Source organism: Danio aesculapii, chromosome 20 (genome assembly GCF_903798145.1).
Source record: "Danio aesculapii chromosome 20, fDanAes4.1, whole genome shotgun sequence".
In the NCBI taxonomy this organism is placed as follows: Eukaryota; Metazoa; Chordata; class Actinopteri; order Cypriniformes; family Danionidae; genus Danio; species Danio aesculapii.
This window is the reverse complement of record NC_079454.1, coordinates 9879636-9905843: the sequence shown is the minus strand read 5'-3', so window position 1 is coordinate 9905843 and position 26208 is coordinate 9879636. Positions and strand designations below refer to the sequence as shown.

At 36.5% G+C, this 26208-nt stretch overlaps 1 protein-coding gene across 1 annotated transcript; it reads left to right on the top strand.

Annotated features, from left to right (window-relative positions):
- Window positions 1-1190: 1190 nt before the first annotated feature.
- On the top strand, window positions 1191-17922 carry brms1lb (BRMS1 like transcriptional repressor b). The gene is made up of 10 exons (XM_056481584.1): window positions 1191-1411; window positions 1492-1582; window positions 4625-4752; window positions 5470-5549; window positions 5628-5724; window positions 6441-6530; window positions 11225-11289; window positions 11382-11421; window positions 12716-12842; window positions 14977-17922. The coding sequence occupies exons 1-10, from the start codon at window positions 1276-1278 to the stop codon at window positions 15092-15094; spliced, it is 972 nt and encodes a 323-aa protein (XP_056337559.1). The 5' UTR covers window positions 1191-1275; the 3' UTR covers window positions 15095-17922.
- Window positions 17923-26208: the final 8286 nt, after the last annotated feature.

Sequence of the window (26208 nt, the reverse complement as noted above, 5' to 3'; positions counted from 1 at the left end):
TTCTGTAACCAGCTGGGAAACAGTGGAGGACAAAGATTGAATCTGCTTAGCAGTTGATCCAGTGGTTATTTCGATCGCTGAAATTTTCTGCAACATCTGGTCGTATTTTCCAGACAGCTCGCGAATCGCCATCAAAATTTCCGTTGAACTGTCATCCCTGTCTTGCAGTTTTGCCTTCTTAGAAGCAGGCTTTAAAGGAGTATCGGGAAGCGGGATTGCAAGATGATCATTCATATCTGGTCGTGAGTCAAACCAGTTGTTTTCTTCTGTATTCTCCGATGAGCTTATGTCCAGTGAGCGAGCGATACTAGTTTCATCACTTACAACAGTTTCCATAGTAGGCGCACGTGTTCTCCCTTTAGAAGTTTTGTTAATTTTCTTTTTGCCCATAGAAAGTTCTGTGCAAGGTGAGTAACGTGGTAAAATATTTATATACGCATTTATACACAAAGATATGTATTCTTACGGCTATATATTGACCTATTTCAATTTTCCTGAAGACACCTCCGAAACCACGTCCACACGTCACGCCGCCATCTTGGCCACCTATTTTACGTTTGTTTTATTTTGCGAGAAATTACCAACCTACGTCACACATGATGTCACATGGGCCCCTGGTTGCAAAAAAATGCAAATGAACCTGTCAGACAAATGCTGCTCACTTAATGTTAATTTTGCTGAATAACCGTGCTTATCACTGAGTGACAGGCTGTTATAATACACTGAAAGCATTATGTAAATAATATATATAATATGTAATCAACATAACTTATTTGTAAGACAACAACAAACTCTGTACCGCATCTGATGTCATTCACTCGCTGTAAATGCTAGCGCTCCCGGGTTTTTTTCTGCAACCTCACTGGTAATTCGTCCATATGGCCCTAGATTTACTCAATATATAAATATAAATATAAATATATATATAAATATTTTTAAATATACACTTTGTAAAATATAAAAATCATGATTTCCAAAAAAGATAGCTTTATACAAGTGTATGTGTGCGCGCTGGTGCTTTATTAATATGGTACAACAAAGTGGTTAAATTTATTGGAGTACTACAGATCCCATCATCTACCGTTAAACATGTAAACACACTCTGACCAATTAATTCGCTATCTCGGAGCGATCACGTGCCTAGCAGCCCGTTGATTGGTCGTCCGCGAGTCCATGTTTGAAACGTGAATCTTCTTCGCCGGTTGGCCACCGGCGGTGTCGTTTGTCCGTCAGAGTGTGTTGTTTACGTGATTGCAGATTTATATTTAATATAAAATGCCAGTTCACCCGCGCGATAGAAAAGAGAATAACCACGAAGAAATGGACGTGGATTATCCGGAACAAGAGGCCAGCAGCTCCGACGAGGAGGATTCGGTGAGCTCCACCGCGTCTGAGGATGGAGACACTTCAGGTAACGTTTCAGAGATACACAAACACTGTAATATCATCTGTGTGTGTGTTAGAAAGATGATGCTGATGATGTTTTTGCAGATATGGATGATGAAGACTGTGAAAGAAGGCGAATGGAGTGTTTAGACGAGATGACAAATCTTGAGAAGCAGTTCACAGACCTGAAGGATCAGTAAGTGATGTGGCAGTATTAAAGAGCACATTATTTAATCTTCATAATGTATACAAAATCTGCATATGATTTAGATGATTTTCTTACAGTCTTGACCCTTGTTTGCCGTTGGGGGTGTTTTTTTATCTGCTCTGGGGTGATTTTAAGTTACATTTTTTCATAACTTTCTCTGTGAAAGGGATTTGGTTTTTATTCGCTCATTCAGACTTTCTCCTTAATAATATCATTTCAGAAAAATATTATTTCATTCATTCATTTTCTTTTCGGCTTAGTCCCTTTAATAATCTAGGGTCGCCACAGCGTAATGAATCGCCAACTTATCCAGCATGTGTTTTACGCAGTGGATTTTATTTGAAGTATTATTTGCAAATTCTAAATAGTGAAATCATATTAGCAGCCAATGAATATCAAAGTACAACAGTGTTCACAGTCAAATAAATAGTGCTAATGTTGTTTTCAAGTCATATTTACATGTGATTTGAGACCCTATATTCAAATTAGCGTAGTAGATAATATAGGGAATGTAATAATAAGAAGGAATGTGCAAATATAAAACCAACTTTACCTCAATGTTTTTGCTGACAAATCTTATTTTAACATATTTTAGGAAAATGCTTTGAATTTTTTCAAAAGTTAAAAAACAACAATACATACAGATTTTCTACGCTTTAGAAGATGTTTTGGCCCCATTGACGTCCTATTATAACTATCTTTTTTGCTTGCATAAATTATATAAATAAATACATTATACCTACAAATTATTCATTTATTCATTTTCCTTTCGGATTAGTCCCTTTATTAATCAGGTGTGGCCACAGCAGAATGAACCACAAACTTTTCCCACATATGTTTTACACAGCGTACGCCCTTCCAGCTGGAACCCAACACTGGGAAACACTCTTGCATTCTCACCCATACACTATGGCCAGTTTAGCTTATTCAATTCACCTATACCACATGTCTGGACTGTGGGGGTAACCGCAGCACCCAGAGGAAACCCACGCAAACACGGGGAGAACATGCAAACTCCACACAGAAATGCCAACTGATCCAGCCGAGACTCGAACCAGCGACCTTCTTGCTGTGAGGCGATCGTGATACTCACTGTGCCACCATCTAACATTTCAAATGTTAATGTAATTAATATATCCGTGAATATTTGTCCCCAATCTTGGAGCAGTCCAGGAGTCAAATCAGGGGCTGGTTGCACCAGCACTGTGTAAGTTAAAACGTAGCCTAGTTGTTACTTAAAGGGACGCTAAGTTACAATTTACGCATTACTAAATATTTTTGTGTTGCACCACTGAACTTAGTTTAAATGTAACGCTACGCTCCACCAAATTTTTACGGCAGCCTCCCCATGTATAAAGGTAGAAAAGAGACGACAGTGAGATTAGTTTACATAGAGGAGCTCGCGATCATAATGAAGAATTATCTCGCTTTAGTCACAGCCTTAATTTTCTCCCAAATCTCGCACTTTTTTCGGTTTGTGAAAGAAGTATAATTTTCTTTCAATTTTTTTTCTTTTTACTTTCATGTGTAAGATATAAAAAAATTCAAGTTTAATGTTTTGAGAACATCATGTGTATTTCGCGTACATTCGCAGCTCGCACATGTAATTTAATGTGTTATAAAAATGTGATTTATAATAAAATTTTCATTGGACAGTCATAGGCTTGGGCCGGTATAAGTTTCTGATTGTATGATAACCTTGGATAAAAAATCACGGTTTCACGCTATTAAGTTTATTGCTCTAAATTATATATATTTTAAATGTCTGGGTAAAAAACAAAAACTTTTTCCCCCTTTGAACACAATATATTTTATTTTTTGTAAGATTAATAATATTTTGGAGCAGTAAACATGTCAGGCCATATAATTCAAATGAATCATTGACTTCTGCTGTCTTCATTTGGTTCAAAAACACAGATTTCTTTACTATTTAAAACAGCATCTTTGGATATCTTTTCTGCTGGAGATTCTGTTGTCCTAAAAAAATGTAAATAAAAATTCTTACACATACCTTAGGAACGGTATTGTAGAAAAATTTGACTGTTTTAAAACCTTGACTTTTCCAAAACCACGGTATACCTTAAAAACGGTTATCGTCCCAAGCCTAGACAGTCATATGTAGATGCATTAGTTGCAGAAATTTAAAGCAGTTTAACGATTTAAATGCTTTTCATTGGACATTATGTCATTCAGCACAACTACGCATGACTTTACGGAGAGCTTGCGACCTACTAACTGCGGTTTGCCTAAAGAACATGTGGTGCAACCGAAGTGAGGACAAATTTAGTTACAAAGTAGCTAGTGGTTACTAAGCCCCTAGTGTGAACTTTATGTTCCAGTTTAAGAAAGAACTTATGAACAACTGGTGCAACCCTACCCAGATGAAGATTTAGATTTAAAAACGAAGTAGTTCATTTATTATTTTTAGGGTTTTTTTTTCCCACTCAGGAATCGCCACAGTGGAATAAACCTCCAATTACTCTGGCAAATGTGCAACTACGCATGACTTTACGGAGAGCTTGCGACCTACTAACTACGGTTTGCCCAAAGAACATGTGGTGCAACCGAAGTGAGGACAAATTTTGTTACAAAGTAGCTAGTGGCTACTAAGCCCCTAGTGTGAACTTTATGTTCCAGTTTAAGAAAGAACTTATGAACAACTGGTGCAACCCTACCCAGATGAAGATTTAGATTTAAAAACGAAGTAGTTCAATTATTATTTTTAGGGTTTTTTTTTCCACTCAGGAATCGTGACAGTGGAATGAACCTCCAATTACTCTGGCAAAGGTTTTTATGTGGCGCAAGCTCTTCCAGCCTTAACCCAGCACTTTTTTTGTTTTTCATTTTAAGGAAATAAATAGAAAAGAACTGTTTTGAATGATGTTAGAAAAGAAACTAAAACAAATAAATAACCACAAAGTATGCATAGTAGGACTGTTGGGCCCCATGGCTGGAAGTGTTTAGGGCCCCCAAATCCTTAAATCCACCCCTGGTGAAGACTTCTGTTGATGTGTTGTGCACTCTCTTTAGTTTGTACAAGGAGAGAGTGACTCAGGTGGATCTTAAACTGCAAGAAGTGATGGCAGGCAGTGCTGCAGAATACCTGGAACCACTGGCTACCCTGCAGGAGAACATGCAGATCCGGACCAAAGTCGCAGGTCTGATCCAGCTGAAAATCTAAAATATGATAAAACAATACTAAAAATATGTCTGCAAAGAAATAGTTCTCAGTCTGCAGGGTAAATATAGACTTTAAAATGCTTTTTTTAGTTAACAGGTATTGCAATCATCAGGTCTTTATTCAGTATACTAATGCTATACTACATAAACATTTAAATACAGTAAAATAGTTATTGCTATGAAATATTGTTACAATATTATAAACATTTTTATATTTTAATATATTTTACAATGTATTTCTTTATTTCACTCCATTTCTGTGTTATCAAAGTTGAATTTTAAACTCAATTACTCCAGTGTTCAGTCAGTGTCCCATGATTTATCAGAAATCATACTAATGTGATGGTTTTCTGCTTAAAAAAACATTTATTATGATTATCAGTTATGAAAACAATTGTGTTATATTATGCAAAATGAACTTTTTGGAGTAAAAACATTTACAACATGAATTTAATGAAATAATTAATTATTACAAGTAATTATTTCATTAAGTTAATGTTGTAAATGTTTTTACTTAATTCAATGTTTCCTGACCCTATTTATTTTTTTATTAATAAGATACTACATAAATACAACTAATGATAATAAAATGCTTGCAGTTTAAAGTATTACTATAAGCAAATGTTTAGCAGGTATACAATTGAATGATTCAGTTTGTGGTTTGATTTTTCTGATGGTATTTTGTTTTTTTGCAGGTATTTATCGTGAGCTCTGCTTGGAATCTGTCAGAAACAAGTATGAATGTGAGATGCAAGCAGCCAGCCAGCATTGGGAGGTAATGAGAGGTGACAGACCAATTGAATTTCAAACGAAATACCATGTAAATATTTCATGTCTCTTGTGTTTTCCATAGAGTGAGAAGCTCCTGCTTTTTGACACGGTTCAGAGTGAGCTGGAAGAGAAGATCAGGCGGCTGGAGGAGGACAGACACAGTATAGATATCACTTCAGGTACAGATTCATACATGCACTGTTATCTGTATATTATTAAGGTGACATATTAGGCCACATTTAAAAAGTTATAAAATAAGTCTCTGATGTCTCTAGAGTGTTTATGTGAAGTGTCAGCTTAAAATAACCCACAATTAATGTTTTATAACTCTTTGAAACTGCCCTTTTTAGGCTTTAATTTTGCCATTTTGGTGAATGTCACTTTAAATTCAAATGAGATTGATGCAAATGTGGCAGATTCAAAGCAGGACTAGCATTATCTTTGTGGAAAAACTGAAAATGTCAAATTAAGTGGCTCAGATAACGATTTATGGAGTTTATGGAGACTCCGGTATTCATTTGTGCATAATAAAACTGAACATTCATAATGCCTCCAAGTCACAGACATCAGGTATGGTGCGAAAAACTCAAATGGTGGATGGCTGCTTCTCACTCAGGGCTGTCTATGCTAATGAGGGAGATATCATCAATGGGCGGGGCTTTCTCCCTCTTATGATACGTACAAATGGAGTATGTCAATCAAAGTGTTTTGCGGACTGTTTTTATGAAGTGTGTTTAAAACAAATAAAATTACTAAACTTTTATTGTTAGAGGCTGGCTTTATTCACACACTGTTGCCACACAACTGTGTTCAAACCTCTAATAAAAGGAATTTTTGCATAATAGTTTTATATGTGTATATTCACTTATAATGAACTGATTTGTTCCTGCACCAGAGCTGTGGAATGATGGTCTGCAGTCCAGGAAGAATAAAAAGAAGGATCCTCTCAGTCCTGGAAAGAAGAAGAAACCCGTGGTCGTGTCAGATATCCTTTTTAAAGCAGCAGTGCTCAAGTCACTTATTCACTGGAAACTTGTCTCGCTATTTTCTAATGGACAAGGGAAGTTCTCTGTTGAATTTATAACTGTCTCAGGTTAAACAGGGTAAACGTCACCTACAATAGAATCCGAAATTCAAATTTTTGGGGGAGGGGTTTGTGGGTAAACTAAATGGTTTTGCTGTAAGGACATTTGTTTGTTACAAGGCAACATGGATGCGTGCGAACACATACATTGATCAGTAATTATTTAGCATTTTTATTTTATGATTCCTGGTTAAAAACACTTGCGTTGGGAAAGTTAATGTTGGAGAATATAGCCAAATTACTAAACATTATTAGGCGCCTTTTCAAAATCTATCCAGCTGCCTATCTATCTTGCAGGTGTGAATTGAAAATATTCCTGGAAGCACATTTCACAAAAACAGCCACATATCAGACAAAAGTTTTTAAGCGTGCGCAAGGTGTTTTTTTTTATCCATTAAGAAATTGTCATGTTAAGCAGCAACGCAATAAATTAAATAGTTTGTGGATTTGCGCTGTAGCTATCTTGGTTTCACAGATATCGGAAACAACAAAATGTTTTGTATTATTTGTATTAATTCACAATATATATTTAATGTATAAAACATATATTAATATTAGGGTTGCAACAAAGAATCAATTAAATCGATAAAAATCGATTACTAAAAGCGTTGGCAAATAATTTCATAATCAATTCGTTGTGTCGCGAAACATGAGGATGTTTGATTATTAAAGAGCCTCTATTGTGGGTTTTGAAAATGACCTTTCATGTAGTGTGTAACACAGCTCTAGAAGGGAAGGGAAATATCAAGCTAAGGCTTAAAAATGAAAGTGCACAGTGTTTAAAACTATTGATTCATTTATAAAAGAGTCGACTCATAGGGGTTTAAATGAATCGTCTTGATAACGAGTCTTTAGCCGTTTCGGTAAGTGTAAGTGCGAATAAAATGGCTGCTTCCTTGTTTTCTCTGGGTTGCAAATTATGTATTTAATTGTGTTTTGTTACTTGTAACCGCTTGTACTGTATCTGGTTAACTCTTTATATTCTCATATTGCGTCTAATGCCATGTTTAAAATGCGACGTGTGCCGCTTTGTTGACGGATTTAAATGCGTTTGTGAGCTCGTGTTCCACTGCCGTTTGTCATTGCTTATGCCACCGTCAGCTGTTCTTACACACGTGCGGCGGTCAAGTTTCAAAATAGTTCTGCTTTTGCTGCTGTGTGGATTAATACTGAATGTGTGTCATAGTTAAGAATAGAGCACTATGCTGGTGTTTAACCGCACTGTTTTATTGCACTCCTGCATTGGGTTTCGGGTGGCCGCTGCGATCGGGTTGGTTAAAATTACGTGAGTTTTCTGGGATAAATAACAAAATGGGTTGGAGATGGGTCTGAAATACGGGAGACTCCTGGGAAAAGCAGGAGGGCTGGCAGGTATGCTCACACATACACTATGCACTCTGACTACTTCAATATTGTTGGTGCTGGGCATTTCACTCTGTCTCGCGCTGAATGCTGTCGACCAATCGCAACCGGCTGTCATTGGTTCAATCAGCACAGATTAGCTTTACGCTAAGGAGGGGTTTGGGAACAGATGAAGCGCTGAACGAATCATATGGGAGTCGCTGGGATAATTAGGTAAAAGTAAATGCAAATTATAAGACAATGAAAGTGTTTTTGACCTTGCATGCATATCAGACTGTTGTTGAAGACCCTTAAAACCAAAATATGACCCTATTTAATGTATAATAGGGGTTCTTTAAAAAAACACTTAAGTTCAGCGTGGAAGGAGTAAGTACGGTCTCTCTCGCGCACTGATACAGAGTTCGGCGCCTCATAGACGGGCATGAGGAGCAAGGGAGCAACAGCAGGGTAAATCACTACAGAACCCTTATTTTGTTCCATTTTGAAGTGAGGACCGTAAAGTACCTGGTGTTAGTGCTTACTTGTTATCCAGCTTGACAAGCATGACAAGTTAGTGTTAGCTCATTTACCCTTAGAGCGGCAACTAAAAAATTCAAACTGAGCTTTGGTGCATTGGCTGGCGCTGAGCCAGGGAAAGACGTTTCATCAGTGTTACCAGATTGGAAATGTCAAAGTATTGTACATTGAAAAAAATTATTCCAAGATGATTCCTTGGATTTACTAAATGTTTTTACGTTAAGTGGTTGTAAACAATTTATTTTGGCTGAATATAAACAATCAAATTTAGTTGAACATTGCTCAATTTAATTTGTTTGTTTAAATTCAACACAAATAAATTGTTTGCAACAGTTTTGCATGCAACACTTTTGAGGTGTACCAGAACCTCAAAATTATCGTATTTGGAGGAAAATTATCACACACACACGAGTCAAATGGAGAGTATACAGCTATTATCTAGACACATAGCGTTTGTCACAATGTGCAAATTACAATACATAAAAAAAAAACTAGCCATACCTTAGTGGGAAGGCTCAAACTCCACCTCTGAGTTGCTGTCATCAAATGTTGAAAGTTGCCAGATGTTGAGGGTTCATTTTGCTGTACATTCTCCGCGTTGATTGGCTGAGAAGAGGTAACATAAGATGAGATAGAAAACTTGCTAACTCCACCTTCTCCTCACAGAGAGTACAGAAAAGATGCAGCTAGATCAATAAGTAAAGAAGCCGGAAGAATTCACTGAAATTACTTTTAAATGCCATAAAATTCTGAAATTATCGTACATTATAGGATTTTACTCATTATTGATCGTACAGAGGTCGAAATTATCGTACGAATAAGACAATTATCATTTGTCTGGCAACACTGCGTGTCATATTATTACAATTATGCAGCGTTTGTGTTTTAGACATGTAAATACACACAAGTACAAGTACTAACAATACATTTAGAGTTTGTAAAACACAAGGAATCTAACAATCCATTCAAATATAATTTGCCAATGTGTTTTATTCATGTCAGATACACATAGTGAAAGTAACAATAAAGTTGAATCTATTCTTCCCTAAGTTCACCAGTCACTTACTAGCATGTATTGGGGAGTAACTTATGAATTTACATGCTGAATCCTGCTTGGCCGCAAAGAAACATGGTGACGCCCATCTCACGTTACAGATCACGATCACTTACACGGTTTTGTGAATTGGAATATCAGGTAGTTGATGACATGATGAGCAAGCGTGTGAATATGTTGAAATAAAACAGAAAAAAAAAAATAAAAGGGGTACATCGGTCATACAGTGGCTGCGGTGTGTCACGTGACAAACATGACGCGTCGCCATAGAAACAATAAGGGTGAACAATCTAATATAATAGTCGCCTAAAAATTGACTCCTGGTTCCAGAATATTTTAACTTCACCAGTTAAATAACAGCAGTAAAGTAGTGGTGATACAGTTTCTGCGCACTTTGCATTGCAAGACTAAAGACACGTTTTTATTCACTCGCCGTTTTTTGATCATTAATTTTTCAATCTGTTGTCATGTATAGCTTCACTGCAAAAAAGCTTTTCTTTCTTAGTAATTTCATCTTGTTTCCAGTCCAAATATCTAGAAAATCTTAAATCAAGACTAGACACGATAAATGGCAAGAGAAAATTAAGTGATGCTTGACCTCTGTTTGAGATTATATCTCATTAAGATTATTTTTATTACCCCATTGGCAAATAATTTAGCTTGTTTTAAGCAAATAATCACTTTATTTTGAGGTGTTTTTTCCAGAAAACAAGACATAATTTCTTATGCTACTTCATCTGTCTAGTATTTATCTTGATTTAGATTTTTTTAAATTTACTTAGTTTTTTATTATTATTATTATTATTATTATTATTAATTACAGCTTTTTTGAATAAAGGGTTGGAAATGAATGCTTTTCTTGTTTTGTTTTTTTTATTCGATTTATCGATTAATCGAAGAAATAATCGACATGTTAATCGATTATTAAAATAATCCTCAGTTGCAGCCCTAGTAAATATTTAGTTAACATTTACATTGAAAAATCATTCTTAAGTTCAATGTTTTTCGCTCCCTTATGAAATTCTTTGTTTTCGATTGGTTGCAGAAAAAACCTCTGTTGTCCAATGACTTAATTAACCTAACTAATTTACCTGACTTGCCTAGCTAACATAAAAACCTATTTTTAAGTCTTTAACTTTTTATAGCAATTATAAATTATTGTATAATATTATTAAAATAACACTGTGCCCTCAAAAATAAATGTAAACAAGCATGATGCGTTTCTTGTATAGTCCTACAAATGAAACAAAATGGAGTATGTACTCATTTTTTTCCCCAAATTTGTAAATAGTTTAACTGAAATGAATATATAATCATATTTATTTTTTTCAAGTTTTGATGTGAGGGACAGTATGTACACCAGGCACTACTATTCAGTTATTCAAGTGCGTTTGGGGTCAAATTAATTTGTATTTGTGATATAAATTGATCAGATTCAGTAACTCTTACAATTTCTATATGTGCTGGTCAATTACGACCAATTAATAAAATTAAACTTCTAGCCAAAACTTCAGAAAACCATGTGGGTCGGTGGGGACGCTGCTGCAAATATTTGAGTGGCTCTTGTAAAAACTTGAGTGCCCTGAAGTAGCTAATATTGCAGATTTTTAATATTATTAATGTTCCGCTATAAAAATGACACCATTTTCCTGAACCACAACACGACCATACATTGTTTACATGTTGCAAGACCTGGATATACTTGAAGACTGGACTGCCATAAGAAAGGTTTTATTTTATTTATACAATTGTTTATTATATAAATAAAGTGGTCTGTTAGTAGTTGACTAATCATTGATAAACCTTTTTATTCCTCACAGGCTATGGCTTCAATGGGTCCCCATAGAGTAAAAGCAGATGGTAAGAAAGATTTTGAATGTTTTACAAAGCATGAAAGTAAAGAGTATTTATTCTCTTAATCAGTCTTAAGTTGCAATAGCTGCATTTTAATAAATACATTTTATTAAATTACATTCAATAAATACATTTTATGGATCAAAATAATCATTACAGCTCATTCGCACAGGGCGTCAGCATCAACGCTTCCCATTCACTTTGAATTGGAGACGTCAGGCGTTGCCAAACGGCATTGTAGATCCGTTGGCACCACTTCAGCGGTGTTGCTTGCTGCAGAAGTTGGGAATTTCTAAACTTTAAGCACCAACGGACGCATCAGCCAATCAAATAGCTTTATGCAAATACACCAGCTCAGACAGTAGCCGTTATGACGATCATGTCAGCCTCAATTTCAGACACGCCCTCTGTCAAGTGTTGACGCAGAAGACCCGTGTGAATGCACTGTAGAATATTAAGTCAAGCTCAAGTTCTATGAAGATAAATTAAACATTTCCTACCAAAAACTATATATCAAAACTCTATTTTGATTAGTAATATGCATTGCTAAGAACTTAATTTGGGCAACTTTAAAGGTAATTTAAATCAATATTTTTTAACCTCAGATTCCAGATGTTCAAACAATTGTGTCCTGTGTCAGTCCTGTCCTAATAAACCATATGGAAAGCTTATTTATTCAGTTTTTAGATGCTGTATGAAAAACAAACAAAATATAATAATTATTATTATTATACTTTGTTTGTAATATGTGACAGTGGAGCACAAATATATCATATATTTCATTAAAAACTAATTATATATATTTACATTGAAATATATGACTGGTTTTGCGCTCCACTGTCACATATTATACTATATATTCATTATATTTTACCAGTTAGTCATGTTTAAATTATTTATAGTTTAACTATTTAAATTATTATTTATGTGCTACAATAAATCTGTCACTGTTGTTAATTGTAGCATTTAATATTATAGTATTGCAAAAGGACTTAGCCTTTTCACATAGTGTTACAGCATTAGCTAAAGCATATCTATTTTTTAACTTTGAAAGGAATTATAACTGAGTATTAATGTAATTATATCAGATACAGTTTGTTTTAATTACTGTTTAATAATAAAGAAAAAAAAAAGAAGCAAAATTGTACCAAACTGAGACAAAGCAAAATAATATCCACAGAACCATTTCTGGTACATTTTTATGTACAGTTACACCAGTAAGACTCTGTTTTAAGTGATTTTTGGAAAGACGAGTCTCTGAAGTGAGTAAACTGTGTGTGTGTCTCTGTGTGTGCATCAGCTTCTCTGAAAGCAGAAAAACACCATCATGTTGCTCGATCAGAAGAAGGACGTCTGTTCTATGATGATAAATGGTTCAGCCGTGGTCAGGCCATATGCATCAACAGAAAGGACGAATTTCCCACCAGGTGTGTGTGCATGTGTGCGTGCATGTTTAAGGATATAGGTGATGCGTTGGCTTTTAGGTATTTTAAGTGTGTAGTATTAAAAAGTGTGTGTGTGTGTGTGTGTATATAGGTATATATACTGTCAGAATTAATAGCCCCTCTTTAGATTTTTAAAAAGTATTTCCCAAATGATGTTTAACAGAGCAAGGAAATTTTCACAGTATGTCTTATAATATTCTTTCTTCTGGAAAAGTCTTATTTGTTTTATTTCAGCTAGAATAGAAGCAGTTTTAAAAAAATTTATGAACCATATTAAGGTCAGAATTATTAGCCCCTTCAAGCTAATTTTTTTTTCGATAGTCTACAGAACAAACCATCGTTATACAATAATTTGCCTAATTACCCTAACCTGCCTAGTTAACCTAATTAACCTAGTTAAGCCTTTAAATGTCACTTTAAGCTGTTTTAAGGTGTCTTGAAAAATATCTAGTCAAATATTATTTACTGTCATCATGGCAAAGATAACATAACTAAGTTATTAGAAATGAGTTATTAAAACTATTGTGTTTAGAAATGGGTTGAAAAAATCCTCTCTCCGTTAAACAGAAATTGGGGAAAAAAAATAAACAGGGGGCGAATAATTCAGGAGGCTAATAATTCTGACTTCAGCTGTGTGTATGTATGTATGTATATCGTGTATCCGCGGGGTCCTAAAATGTCTTAAATCTCAAAAACAAAATTTTAGACCTTAAAAAGTCTTAAATTGACTAAAATGTTGTGTTGTAGGTCTTAATCTTTTTTAAGCAGGTCTTATTTTTCTTTGTTTATGTATAACTACCCAGTCTAAGCAACACCCATCCAATCAGCGACAATCCATCTCAATAAAACTTAAAACTTTTTATTTAAGAATGTAATTTTACTTTTTTACACTCTTAATTTATTAATTACACTCTAATTTTACTCTCTATTTACCATAATTGTTTAATTATTTTCCTTGCAATAACATTTGTTTAAAAGTTCTCCATCTATTTATTGCTTAGGAAGCTGACCTGGACAGATTGTTGTGCACACATTTAGTTTATTAGTTTTTAAAACCTTTAAAACATTTGTAAATTTATTTTATTTTTTTTTTCATTTTTAAGAAAGGTTATGTTGAAAAAAGTGTATTCATAAAACTAGAGCTTGCTTGTTTTGACACAATATTCAAAATATTTTGCTCAGAGTTAACTGAAATATTTAATTTTTAATTATTAAATTATTGTTATTGTATTATTAAATTTATTAATTATTAAAAAAGTTTGATATAAAAAATGTGATATAAGCCCTGTTTGGGCCTGAAATGAAATTTGTGTGTGTGTGTGTGTACGTGTTTTTATGACATATCAGGACACAAATCTGTATAATGACATAGGTATGACACAGGTATTACAAAACGAGGTGAAATATGAGGACATTGGTGACGTCCTCATTTATCAAAATGCTTATAAATCCCACAGGATGAGTTTAATCAGAGAGTAAAGCTGCCCACAAGTTTCCTGTGATGGTTGGGTTTAGGAGTAGGGTGGGGTGAGGGCAATACAATATACGGTTTGTGCTGCATAAAATGAATGGAAACCTATGTAATGTACCCACCTTTCACAAAACAAACGTGTGTGCGTGTGCGTGTGCGCGTGCGTGTGTGTGTGTGTGTGTGTGTGTGTGTGTGTAAACATGAAGAAAAAGAAAGAAAATATAGAAAAAGAAAATAATAGTATGTTAATTTATTCCAAACTATTTGTATTTCAACTAATACTCAAAGAATCTTAAATTAATACAACGTGGTTTCCACAATAAAATAAGCACAGTTTTAAACATTAATGATTTTAAGATTTCTTGAGCACCAAATCAGCATGTTATGAATAACTTCAGAAGTCATCACAGAAATATAATAAATTAGAAAAGTTATTTAAATATATAAAAAGTATTAAAAAGTATATTAAATATATAAAAATGGTCATTTTTCCACTAAATATAGCATTAATTTTAAGCCATTAAAAACATTTACACTTTCCATGAACTATACAGTCAAATGATCTTATTAAGTGTCTTCTAGAACATGGTTTATATTTGGTTATGATATTTTTTGTACTGTTTTTTTTTTTTTTTTTTCCTCCAGTGCCACAATAACCACCATAAACCATGATGAGGTTTGGTACAAACGTCTGGATGGCAGCAAATCAAAGCTTTACATCTCGCAGCTCCAGAAAGGCAAATACAGCATAAACCACTCCTAAAGCTTCATCTCCAGTGCTGAATGCAGACCTTCAGGAGTCTGTCTTCAACACTGAGCACTGGTGCGGGAGGGAGGCTCCTTTTTCATGCACATCACACACGTTTGCACGTCTTAAGTTAGAGCTGCTAAACAAACACATGATTGCCAAGGACACAGGGAAAGTGTGCGTGTATGTGTGTGTGTGTGTGTTTGTCTTGATGACAAGGAAGAGCCAGTAAAGCCTTGTTGTAAGTAGAAGACGTTTTGCACGTCTTAAGTTAGAGCTGCTAAACAAACACATGATTGCCAAGGGAACAGAGAAAGTGTGTGCGTGTTTGCGTGTGCTTGCTTGTGTGTATTTTCATGTGTTTGCGTGTGTGCGTCAGACTGGATGTATGTGCTTGCGTGTGTGCGCATGTTTGTGTGTTTATATTTGCATGTGTGCGCGTGTGTGTATATGTGCTTCACAGTGGATGTGTGTACATGTGTGCGTGTATGAGTGTGCATGCGCCATTTGTGTGTCTGCGTGTTTGTGTGCACATTTGTATGTGTGTGTGTGCATGGGCACAGGTGGGTCCATTTGTGTACATGTGTGTAGATGTTTGCGTGTCTGCGTTTGCGTGTGTGTATGTTTGCGTGTGTGCTTGTTTGTGTGTGTGCGTCACAGCGGATTTATGTGTATGTATGAGTGTGCGTGTATGTGTTTGCATGCGCGCGTTTGTGTGTGCATTTGTTTGCGTGTGCATGGGCATGAGTAAGTGCATTTGTGTACATGCGTGCGTGTATGCGTTTGTGTGTCCGCGTGTGCACATTTGTGTGTGTGTTTGTGCGCATGTTTGTGTGTGCATGTGTATGTGGGTGCATGTGTGTGCAAGGGCACGAGTGGGTGCATTTGAATACATGCGTGTGTGCTTGTTTGTGTGTTTGTGTGCGGGTTTGTGTGTATGCGTCACAGTGGACGTATGTGCTTGCATGTGTATGTATGAGTGTGCGTGTATGTGTTTGCATGCGCGCATGTGTGTTTGCGTTTGTATTTGAGTGTGCACATTTGTGTGTGTGTGAGTGTGGATGTGCTTGCGTGTGTGCGCATGTTTGTTTGTGTGTGTGTGTGTATGTGTTTGCATGTGTGCATGTTTGAATGTGTATGTATGAGTGTGCATGTGTATTTGCATGCGCACATTAGTGTGTGCGTGTGCGTTTGTGTACATGCGTGCATGTATGTGTGTTCGCGTGTGCACATTTGTGTGTTTGCGTATGTGTGCACCTGTGTGTGTCTCTGCGTGTTTGTGTGTGCATTTGCTTCCGTGTGTGTGCATGCTTATGTGTGTGTGCGTGCACGTGTATGTGGGTGCGTGTGTGTGCATGGGCACGAGTGGGTGCGTCAGTGTACATGCGTGTGTGTGTATGCATGTGCTTGTTCGCGTGTGCACATTTATGTGTATTTGTGCTTGTGGGTGTTTGTGTGTGTGTATGTGTTTGCATACGCGTTTATGTGTCCACGTGTTTGTGTGCGCGCATTTGTGCGTGCATGTGCTTGTGAGCGTATGTGTGCACAGGTGGTTTGTATGTGTGTGCATGCAGATTTGTGTGTGTGTGTTTGCGTGCACATTTGTGTGTGTGCGTGTTTGTGTTTGCGTGTGTTCGCGTGCGCATGTTTGTGTGTGCATGTATTTGCGTGTGTGTGTTCGCACACGTGCCTTGATGACAAGGAAGAGTCAGTAAAGCCTTGTTCTCAGCAGAAGAGCAGCGAACACATGAGTGTTTCCATGCCTTTGATGAACTCAAGAGTCGTTATTGGTGAAGTGCCACGTCCTGTGACATGCATAATGCTTTAAACAACGCAGAAACGCAAAGCTCTGTCTGGCTGGTGTTATTTTTCAACCCGACCTAAAAAATAACTTGTGAAACAGACGGAAAGACTATAAAATATGTATAACGCTATTTCAGAGAATGGTTTTGGTTCATTTTAATGTAACGGGGGCTTGTGCAAGTCGTCAGATGTTGTGGTTATTTACAGTTAAATGGATAGTTCACCCAAAAATATATAAATTTACTCACTCTCAGGTGGTTACAAGCAGTTTCTTTCTTGTGTTGAAAACTGAAGATTATATTTTAAAGGAAGCCTGTAACTATTGACTTCTATTATAGGAAAAACAGACACTATACAAGTCAATAGGTACAGATTTCCAACATTTTTCAAAATATCTTTAGAAGAAATAAAGTCAAACAGGTTTGGAACAAGTGAAGGGTGAGTAAATGATGACAGAATTTTCATTTTTGGGTGAACTATCCCTTTAAGCCAACCAAATGTACCACATTCGGAACCTTTTATCATACTTGCGTGTGATGTCTTGATATGAAAACCACTGCATTATGTAAAACGTGAGCTGGAGATTAATGAATGTGGCAGTTGGTTAAATTTTCAGTATTTGTCATGTATTGCAGTTTTAGCACTGCAGTAAATTGTATTTGTGCACCAAGTGGCATGATTTGGAATTGCACAAATGATTGTTGGTTTTATTATTTTACTGCTTAATAATAAAAAAAACGTACTGCAATACCAAAACACTACACAGAAATATGTCTTCCAGAAGCCCCAAAGGTCAAACACATGAGGTATGAAATCCACAGCTTTAATGTAAATCTCATTTTAGCAAAGACAGTTATAGCCTATCAGAGGATTATTCGATGCATTGAACGTCATTTTAGTAGCAGATAAAGAATCTTCTGTGAGTTTCAGGAGTAAGACTTTAACTTAATGGAAATTAATCATATGACAGTATTCGACGCTGAAGGTTTTGTTCAGAAGTTCATGTCATGTTAACTCATATAAAGCTGTTTTGCATGGTCTTGTGTTGTTTGCATTCAGACTGATTGAATATATATATTTTTTCAGCCTGATCTCATGAGGAAACGTAAGTATTTTACGTTTTATCAGTTTATGAGTTAAATCGTATGAAATTGCAATTTTAAACAGGAGGTATAGCACCAAACCCCACCCCTAAACCATTGGGTGATAAGCAAATCGTACTAAATATGAATGAGATCGTACGAATTAGCCACTAAATCAAACAGTTACAAATTGCTGTTAATTTATTTTTTTTATACCATCATTATAAAGGCTAACTTTCATTGACACTTTTTTTTACATTGATCTTCCAGATAGTACTGGGTATCATTAGTGTAAACATTTAAGAATTAGTTCATCCAAAGATTCTACTATGGTTCGGGATCTGTAGAGCTGTGCATCGTTGGATCTGCTCTTCAGTATTTGGACTCTCAGTAGTGATTATTAAACCACACTGAACTGAGCTAAACTGAACTGAACTTAAACACTAAAACTGAACTACACTGTTCCTATTTACTATGACCTTTTATGTGAAGCTGCTTTAACACAATCTACATTGTATAAGCGCTATACAAATAAAGGTGAATTGAACTAAAATGTTATTTTTTTTACTAAAAGTATAAAAATATTACCAGGCTCTAATTTGACTTTTAAAGCAATTAAATTCATCAAATTCATCAACAATTGGATGCATTTTAAACATGTTTTAACATGTTTTTTTACTAAAACATGCTGGGTTCCACACATTTCCTTCACATTGTCCCAGTGTCCTGTGTTGATAAAATTAAGTTAAGCAAATTTAAGGATTGAACATAAAAATATTCAGTTTCCCCCTAAAAACTCAAGATTTATGTTGTTTCAGCTCATTTTAGTTAAGTAGTTTGAACAAGCAAAAGATTTTAGATGAAATCCTGGAGCTCTCTCAACCCCCTTACACAGAAAAATTCCAAAATGTATATAATCAGGGGTCGCCACAGTGGAATAAACCGCCAACTACTCCAGCATATGTTTTACTCTGCGGATGCCCTTCCAGCTGCAACCCAGTACTGGCAAACACCCATACTCTCGCGCGTTCACACATGCACTCCTACACTATAGCCAATTTCATTCATCCAAATCACCTGCATCACGTCTTTTGGCTATGGGGGAAACTGGAGCACCCAGAGGAAGCCCATACCAACATGAGGAGAACATGCAAACTCCACACAGAAATGCCAACTGGCCCAGCTGGGACTCAAACCAGCTACCTTCTTGCTGTGAGGCAACAGTGCCGCCCTATATTCCAAAATGTTTTTGGTTTCTTGAGTTTGAACATCTCATGACCATGCAGGATGAGAGAGCTCCAGGATTTCATCTAAAATATGTTAGTTTGTTTTAAGATGAGGAAAAAAATCTCTTAAACCTTTAAGGTGCAGTGAACACTTTTCTGTAAATGAGCAACACCTCTTTTAATACTTGTTTCCTTTATTCTTTACGTTGGTTGACAAATAAGTCACTACATAGTATAGTTAGATATGATCATAGATAGGCATGCAGACGTAAAGTGAAAAAGGCCACTGTGTTTTGACATGTCACGTTTTGCTGTACAGAGAAAACTCAAAAGATGGGATTGCGGCATCATGCTGAATGCTAAATGCTGCAAGGCTTGTCCATGTTTTTATTAAACCTCGTTTAGATTTTTGTAACTGTTTATTTGGGGGTCTGCCAGCCAATTCACTTAAGATTTTACAATATGTTCAAAACCGCATGTGTGTTAACTCACACATCATCTCATTCTCACATTACCCCTATACTCCAACAGTTACTTGCCTGTAAAGTCATGCATTGATTTTAAAACCTTGATTTTAACTCATAAAGGTGTTCACGGTTCTGCTCCTGATTATATATGTCATCTGACATCTATGTCCTCTTCCTCTCGTAATCTACGTTCAGCTTCGGGGCTCACCTTGTTTCAGCCTCGTTGCAAACTTGGCACCATGGGGCATTCTCCTACTATGTACCTAAATTGTGGAACTCATGTTTTTATTATTGCTTATAACTTATAAGGCTTTCTTTTAATCTGTATTTTTTATTTAATTTTATTTTGTATTTCATGTTCCACGGTGTTCTGATGCTCTTGTTAGCGATTTGAGTCTGAGAAAAGTAAAGTATAAAGAAATGTATAATTATTATTATCATAGATGTGTTTCAGTCAATTATCACTACATCATGCAGCATCACTACATATTTACAGGAAACTTCAGTTATGAACGAATGACATTTTGCTTTATTGTCAACAGCTAAAATAAATGTAGATAAATAGTTGAAGTCAGAATAATTAGCCCCCCTTGATTCCCCCCCCCCCCCCCCCCTTTTTTTTTTTTAATATTTCCCAAATGATGTTTAACAGAGCAAGGACATTTTCACAGTATGTCTAATAATATATATATTTTTAAAGTCTTATTTGTTTTATTTCAGCTAGAATAAAAGCAGTTCTTAATTTTTTATGAACCATTTTAAGGTCAAAATTATTAGCCCCTTTAAGCTATATATATTTTTTGATAGTCTACAGAACAAACCATCATTATACAATAACTTGCCTAATTACCCTAACCTGCCTAGTTAACCTAATTAACCTAGTTAAGCATTTAAATGTCTCTTTAAGCTGTATAGAAGTGTCTTGAAAAATATCTAGTCAAATATTATTTACTGTCATCATGACAAAGATAAAATAAATCAGTTAAACAAAAATTGGGAAAAAAATTAATAAACGGGGGTAATTATGACTTCAACTGTAAATGGGCTGCATTAAAGTGCAAGGCAAACAAAAGAAAATAGCTTAGGATTTTGTTTTAGTTTTAGGAACAGGCTTAAAAAAACTTAAACCATTTCAAAGAAATAAAGTTTACTTAATTGTGATGTGACTTCCTCTGGGAAACTCTGAAAGGCACTGAGGCATATCACTATTCTTCTCTCGTTAATTTGTCCTATATAGTTAGGCTGCACCAATAGAAAATAAATGGTCAACTCTGATACTGTGAAATCAATGCGAATTTCAAATTCACGTTTTGAGAACTATTACATGATAAAAATACATCAAGTTCTGTGGTAGACATGCCATTTCTAGTTTTGAGGTTAGCATCTTGAGCTAATCACAAAATGGTGGAAACTGTCGACTCTCCAAAAATTTAACAGTATTTTACATTTTAAAAATGGATTTCGTTCCAAAATCTGTAAATTAGAGGTGATGAACAAATTAGGTAGTATATCAGAAAGTAATAAAAAAATATAATCAGATTGCTTGTAAAAACAAATAACTCCAGACTAACTATTTCAGACCTATAACTTGTTAACAAACCTGTTATAATCGTTCAGGCTTTCTCAAGTTTTATTTCTCTTCTCTTCAAATGAATCTGACGCATTTTTTGCCAGTTTGTTTTCAGGTCAGTTTTACGTGCAGTTTCTTTCTATGACCACACAGAGGCAGTATAAACTAACAATTGTTTACTTTGACGGTCTCTTGCCGGACTGCTGTTTTCATCTTTCATCCATGTTCACTTCAAATAATTTTCAGTCTCATCTGGAAAAATAATAGTATTTCTTATCTGCGGATGGTGGAAATGTCTTTTGTCGTTATGATATTACTTTAGGGCTATATTTGAAGCCAGCACACTCAAGTCACCAGGTGACTAATGGTGGGACTCGTGATGAATTGTTTATAAGAACCTGACACTCCTTCACATGGGCCAGAGCAAATGAGCTCGAGTGAAAGACAAAGAACACCTTTATGAGGCTGTGCCTGAAAACCTGCCTTTGTTTCTTAGAGCAAGCGTGGCTCCCAAAAATAAAAGGCTTAAAGGATTAGTTCACCCAAAGATGAATATTAGCCCATGATTTACTCGCCTTCAAGGCATCTTAGTTGTAAATGACTTCCTTCTTTCAGTCGACGGTGTAGTGTTGTCTTTCAACAATTCAAAAGAGGTCCTATATAAGTTCATCCATCCATAATAAAACACAGCCTCCAGAGGGTGAATTAAGGTCACCTGTAGTAAACAGATGCAATTATGTAAGACAAATGCTCCGGTTTTCCCACACAAGTCCAAAGACATGCGCTATAAAGGAATTGGGTATGCTAAATTGTCCATAGTGTATGTGTGTATATTCTGGTCCTCCAGGTTGGGGGTGAGCATAGGGCTAATGATCCATCTTGTAAAAAATTTGGTTACAAAACACCAACAAAAAATATAATATAAACGGCTAAATATAAACTTTGATATAAAACGTCCCTGTAAGTAGTAGTTTCTTTAACAATGCATTATATCAGGGGTTCTATATATATATATATATATATATATATATATATATATATATTCATTTATTTTTTTAAAACATACACAGATTCAAAGAGAATCACAGGTCAACAGGGATATTGCAAAATACCAGAATCTTCTATAGCTTTTCTTTTCGGCTTAGTACCTTTATTAATCCGGGGTTGCCACAGCGGAATGAACCGCCAACTCATCCAGCATTTGTTTTATGCAGTGGATGCCCTTCCAGCTGAAACCCATCACTGGGAAACACATACACACTTATTCACACACTCATACACTATGGACAATTTAGCTTACCCAATTAACCTGTACCACATGTCTTTGGACTGTGGGGGAAACCGGAGCACCTGGAGGAAACCCACGCGAACGCAGGGAGAACATGCAAACTCCACACAGAAACGCCAACTGACCCAGCCAAGACTTCTTGCTGTGTAAAATACAGTAAAACAACCTAAATCTGTTGAAACGCGTAAATCTGATGGTGGTTGAGTTTGCAGCTGGAAATTATTGGGAGATTGCTGACAGGAGGAACAGTGAACAACTCCTCCAGACCGTGTCTGAAGCTCATATGCAAGTTTATTTTACATTCTATGGCAGAAACACCATTGAGCCTCACTAGATTCTCCTGTATGGGTGCGCGTCCGTTATAAAACACTCATAGGACATTAATTTGGACAACTGTGCGGATATAATTATAGTATAGTTCACACAAAAATACACAGAGATACTTTCACTTCACGCATAGTTTGTGAATGAACAGACTTACGTGTACTGTAGGTGCTGTTTCGCAGGTTGCTAGGCGACCATCAATTGTTTTCTCAGAGGATGACAAGCTCACAAAACATTGCTGTCACTCTGATACAAGTTTTATTTATGGAAAAACTACAAAGCACTGTAGTGTTTGGGTGTTCTGTGTTTGTCTGGGATAATTAGTCTTACCGAAATGTGTATATTCCATGCAAGCTGAAGCTGATCGGTTAGTTCTTGTCACGTTACTCGTGGTGCACTCCTGCAAGCCGCACACCTCCACTGGAAATAACGAATTGTGCGAACTCTAGACAAGACGCGATATGTGAACGTCCCCTAAAAGTCCACCATCATTCGCGATCTCCATCAGTTGATCTTCTTGCACAGAAATGGTGGATTCACCTGATTTGTTGACAAATGGGTTGTGGATTCATTCCTTGGCAGTTCGTGGGTCCTTCACTGGGCCTTTTCACTTTAGCAAAGAAACTTTCCAAAGACGTCTGATTCTTACCCATTTTGCTGCTTGTGGGTTAAATTTGGGCACGCAAGTGAGCGAGATGTAACAGAGACGGTCATTTTTCAGAATAAAATAATTAATGATTGCCTATGAATGAGTGAATCAGTATGTCATGACTTGCTCTGACCAAATAGTTTGGATCAGTAAAATATTAACTGAAGACTCACTCTGACTGAAATGTTTGAATCAATAAATCGTTAACTGAAAACTCACCCTGGATCGTCATCAGTGGTGTAGCGCAAAACGCATGGGCCCAACCGGTGGCGGTGTTGGAGACTTGCTCTCACTGAATTGCTTGAATCAGTAACTGAAGACTTACCCTGACCAGATCATTTAAATCAGCGAATCTGTAACTGAAGACTCAAATTCAGTGTTGTTGACTTGAGAATAGACACAATTGGATAAGCTCTAAATAATCTAGCTCCTGCTTATCTAACCAATCTTCTGTCTCGCTACAATCCAACTCGCTCTTTAAGATCTCAAAACTCAGGACTTCTGGTAGTACCTAGAATAGCAAAGTCGAGTAAAGGAGGTCGAGCCTTCTCATTTATAGCTCCTAAACTCTGGAATAGCCTTCCTGATAACGTCCGAGGCTCAGACACACTCTCCCAATTCAAAACTAGATTAAAGACCTATCTGTTCAGTAAAGCATACACTTAGTGCACCACTTAGGGGGCTTCCACACAGGTTATGCATCTTGCTGATATACACTGTGAACATCAGCTACGCTAATTATTTTCTTTATTCTCCATTTCCACCTGGGGATACTCTTCCCGAGGCCCTCAGACTATGCAGAGTCACTGATTCGATCCAAGACCAACGACGAGATGATCCCAAGGTTTCCATATCCTGGACCAGGCCGAATCCTGAGCAGCTACTGCGATGGTCATGGAAGAGTGGAGAACATGAGACTGTTTCCTATGACGCTCCAGAGACAGACGAGTCTTCGCTGAGGCCAGCTTCCAGCCTCCGCCACTGAGACTGCAGCTCTGCACAAGACGTTTGGCCAGCGGAGAAATTAAAATGGTCGTGCCCAACTGAGCCTGGTTTCTCTCAAGGTTTTTTTTCTTCACTTCCGCCTTTAGTGAAGTTTTTTTTCCCTCTCCGCTGTCGCCACTGGCTTGCATGGTTCAGGATCTGTAGAGCTGCGCATCGTTGGATTTGCTCTTCAATATTTGGACTCTCAGTAGTGATTATTAAACCACACTGAACTGAGCTCAACTGAACTGAACTTAAACACAACAAACTGAACTACACTGTTCCTATTTACTGTGACCTTTTATGTGAAGCTGCTTTGACACAATCTACATTGTATAAGCGCTATACAAATAAAGGTGAATTGAATTGAATTGAATAAGTTCCCTTCACAAAGCACTGTTGAGTGTGAAATTATTCATCAGGTTACCTTAAATGTCAGATTGTTTATCAGAGTAGGTGAGTAAAGACGGATCATCAACTGGAGACTGAATTGCTTGAATCACTGAATCGGTAACTGGAAACTAAGTCTGACCAATCATTTGAATCAGTGAATCTTTAACTGAACTCACTCTGATTGTTTAAATCAACGAATCAGAAACTGAAGACTCACTTTGACTGAAATTTTAGAATCAGTAAATCATTAACTGAAAACTCACCCTGGATTATCATCTCTAGATTTTGAATCAGTGAATCAGTAACTGAAGACCCACACTGACGAGCTCATTTAAATCAGCGAATCTGTAATGCTGTGTTCACACCAGACGCGGAACAATATTCACACGTAAGTAGACGCGTAAACATTTTAAGTTTACTTGCTTCATTTGCACGTCAAATCAGGCAGGGCTTCTGTCTGCCCGGTGACTGTAGCTTCGTTGCTAAATGGCTAACATGGATTTTATTGTGAGAATAGCTGTGCTTTATAAGGGCTGAAAAACAGCGTCGATTCGTTTGGAGCTGTGTCTGAGTCCACTAGATCCATTCAGATGTGCACCCAGCACTGTGAGCTCATAAACTCCTCCAGAAACTTAACCTGGATGATGGAAGCTTTCAGCTGTGCTTCTGACTGAGTCGAGCCCAGTTTGATTAACTGTTGTCGGTGTTGGCAGGAGGATTTTCCACAGGACACCAACAACAGGCTCCACAAGAGCAAGCTCCTGATTGGTTAACGTAGTGCGAATGTCCGCTGAAGTTCAGATTTTCGAACTCAAGTGTTTCGTATGTTACGTGCATCAATTGCGCAAAACGTTCAACTTGCGCCGCTTCATTCACACAAATCGCATCATTCACGTGATGATAACATGTAAATCATTGGCGCTTGACGCTTCTTCTGCGTCTGGAGTGAACACAGCATAACTGGAGAATCAGTCAGTTCAGTTCACAAAAGCACCGTCAAGTGTTATTAGTGAAATGATCAACCGATGATTCATGTAAAATGAGTTGAAACAACACAATTCCGAAGGGTTTTTTCTGGGGACAACTTAATTGTTTTATATTCAATCCACCTAAATTGTACAAATTTTTAAGTTATTGTATTTTTTTTAGGAAAAAGCAAAGGACTTGTGTGGAACCCAGCGTTTTTTTTTTCAGTGTTGGGCTATTATATCTACCCAGTAAATTCATATTAGGCAGTGTTCCAAACCAATATAGCTCAAATTGTGCCTGACATCTGAGGTTTGTAGATTCCCACACAAATGAGGCAGGCATTTTCTGGCCAGGTTGTCGGAGGTATGTAAAGC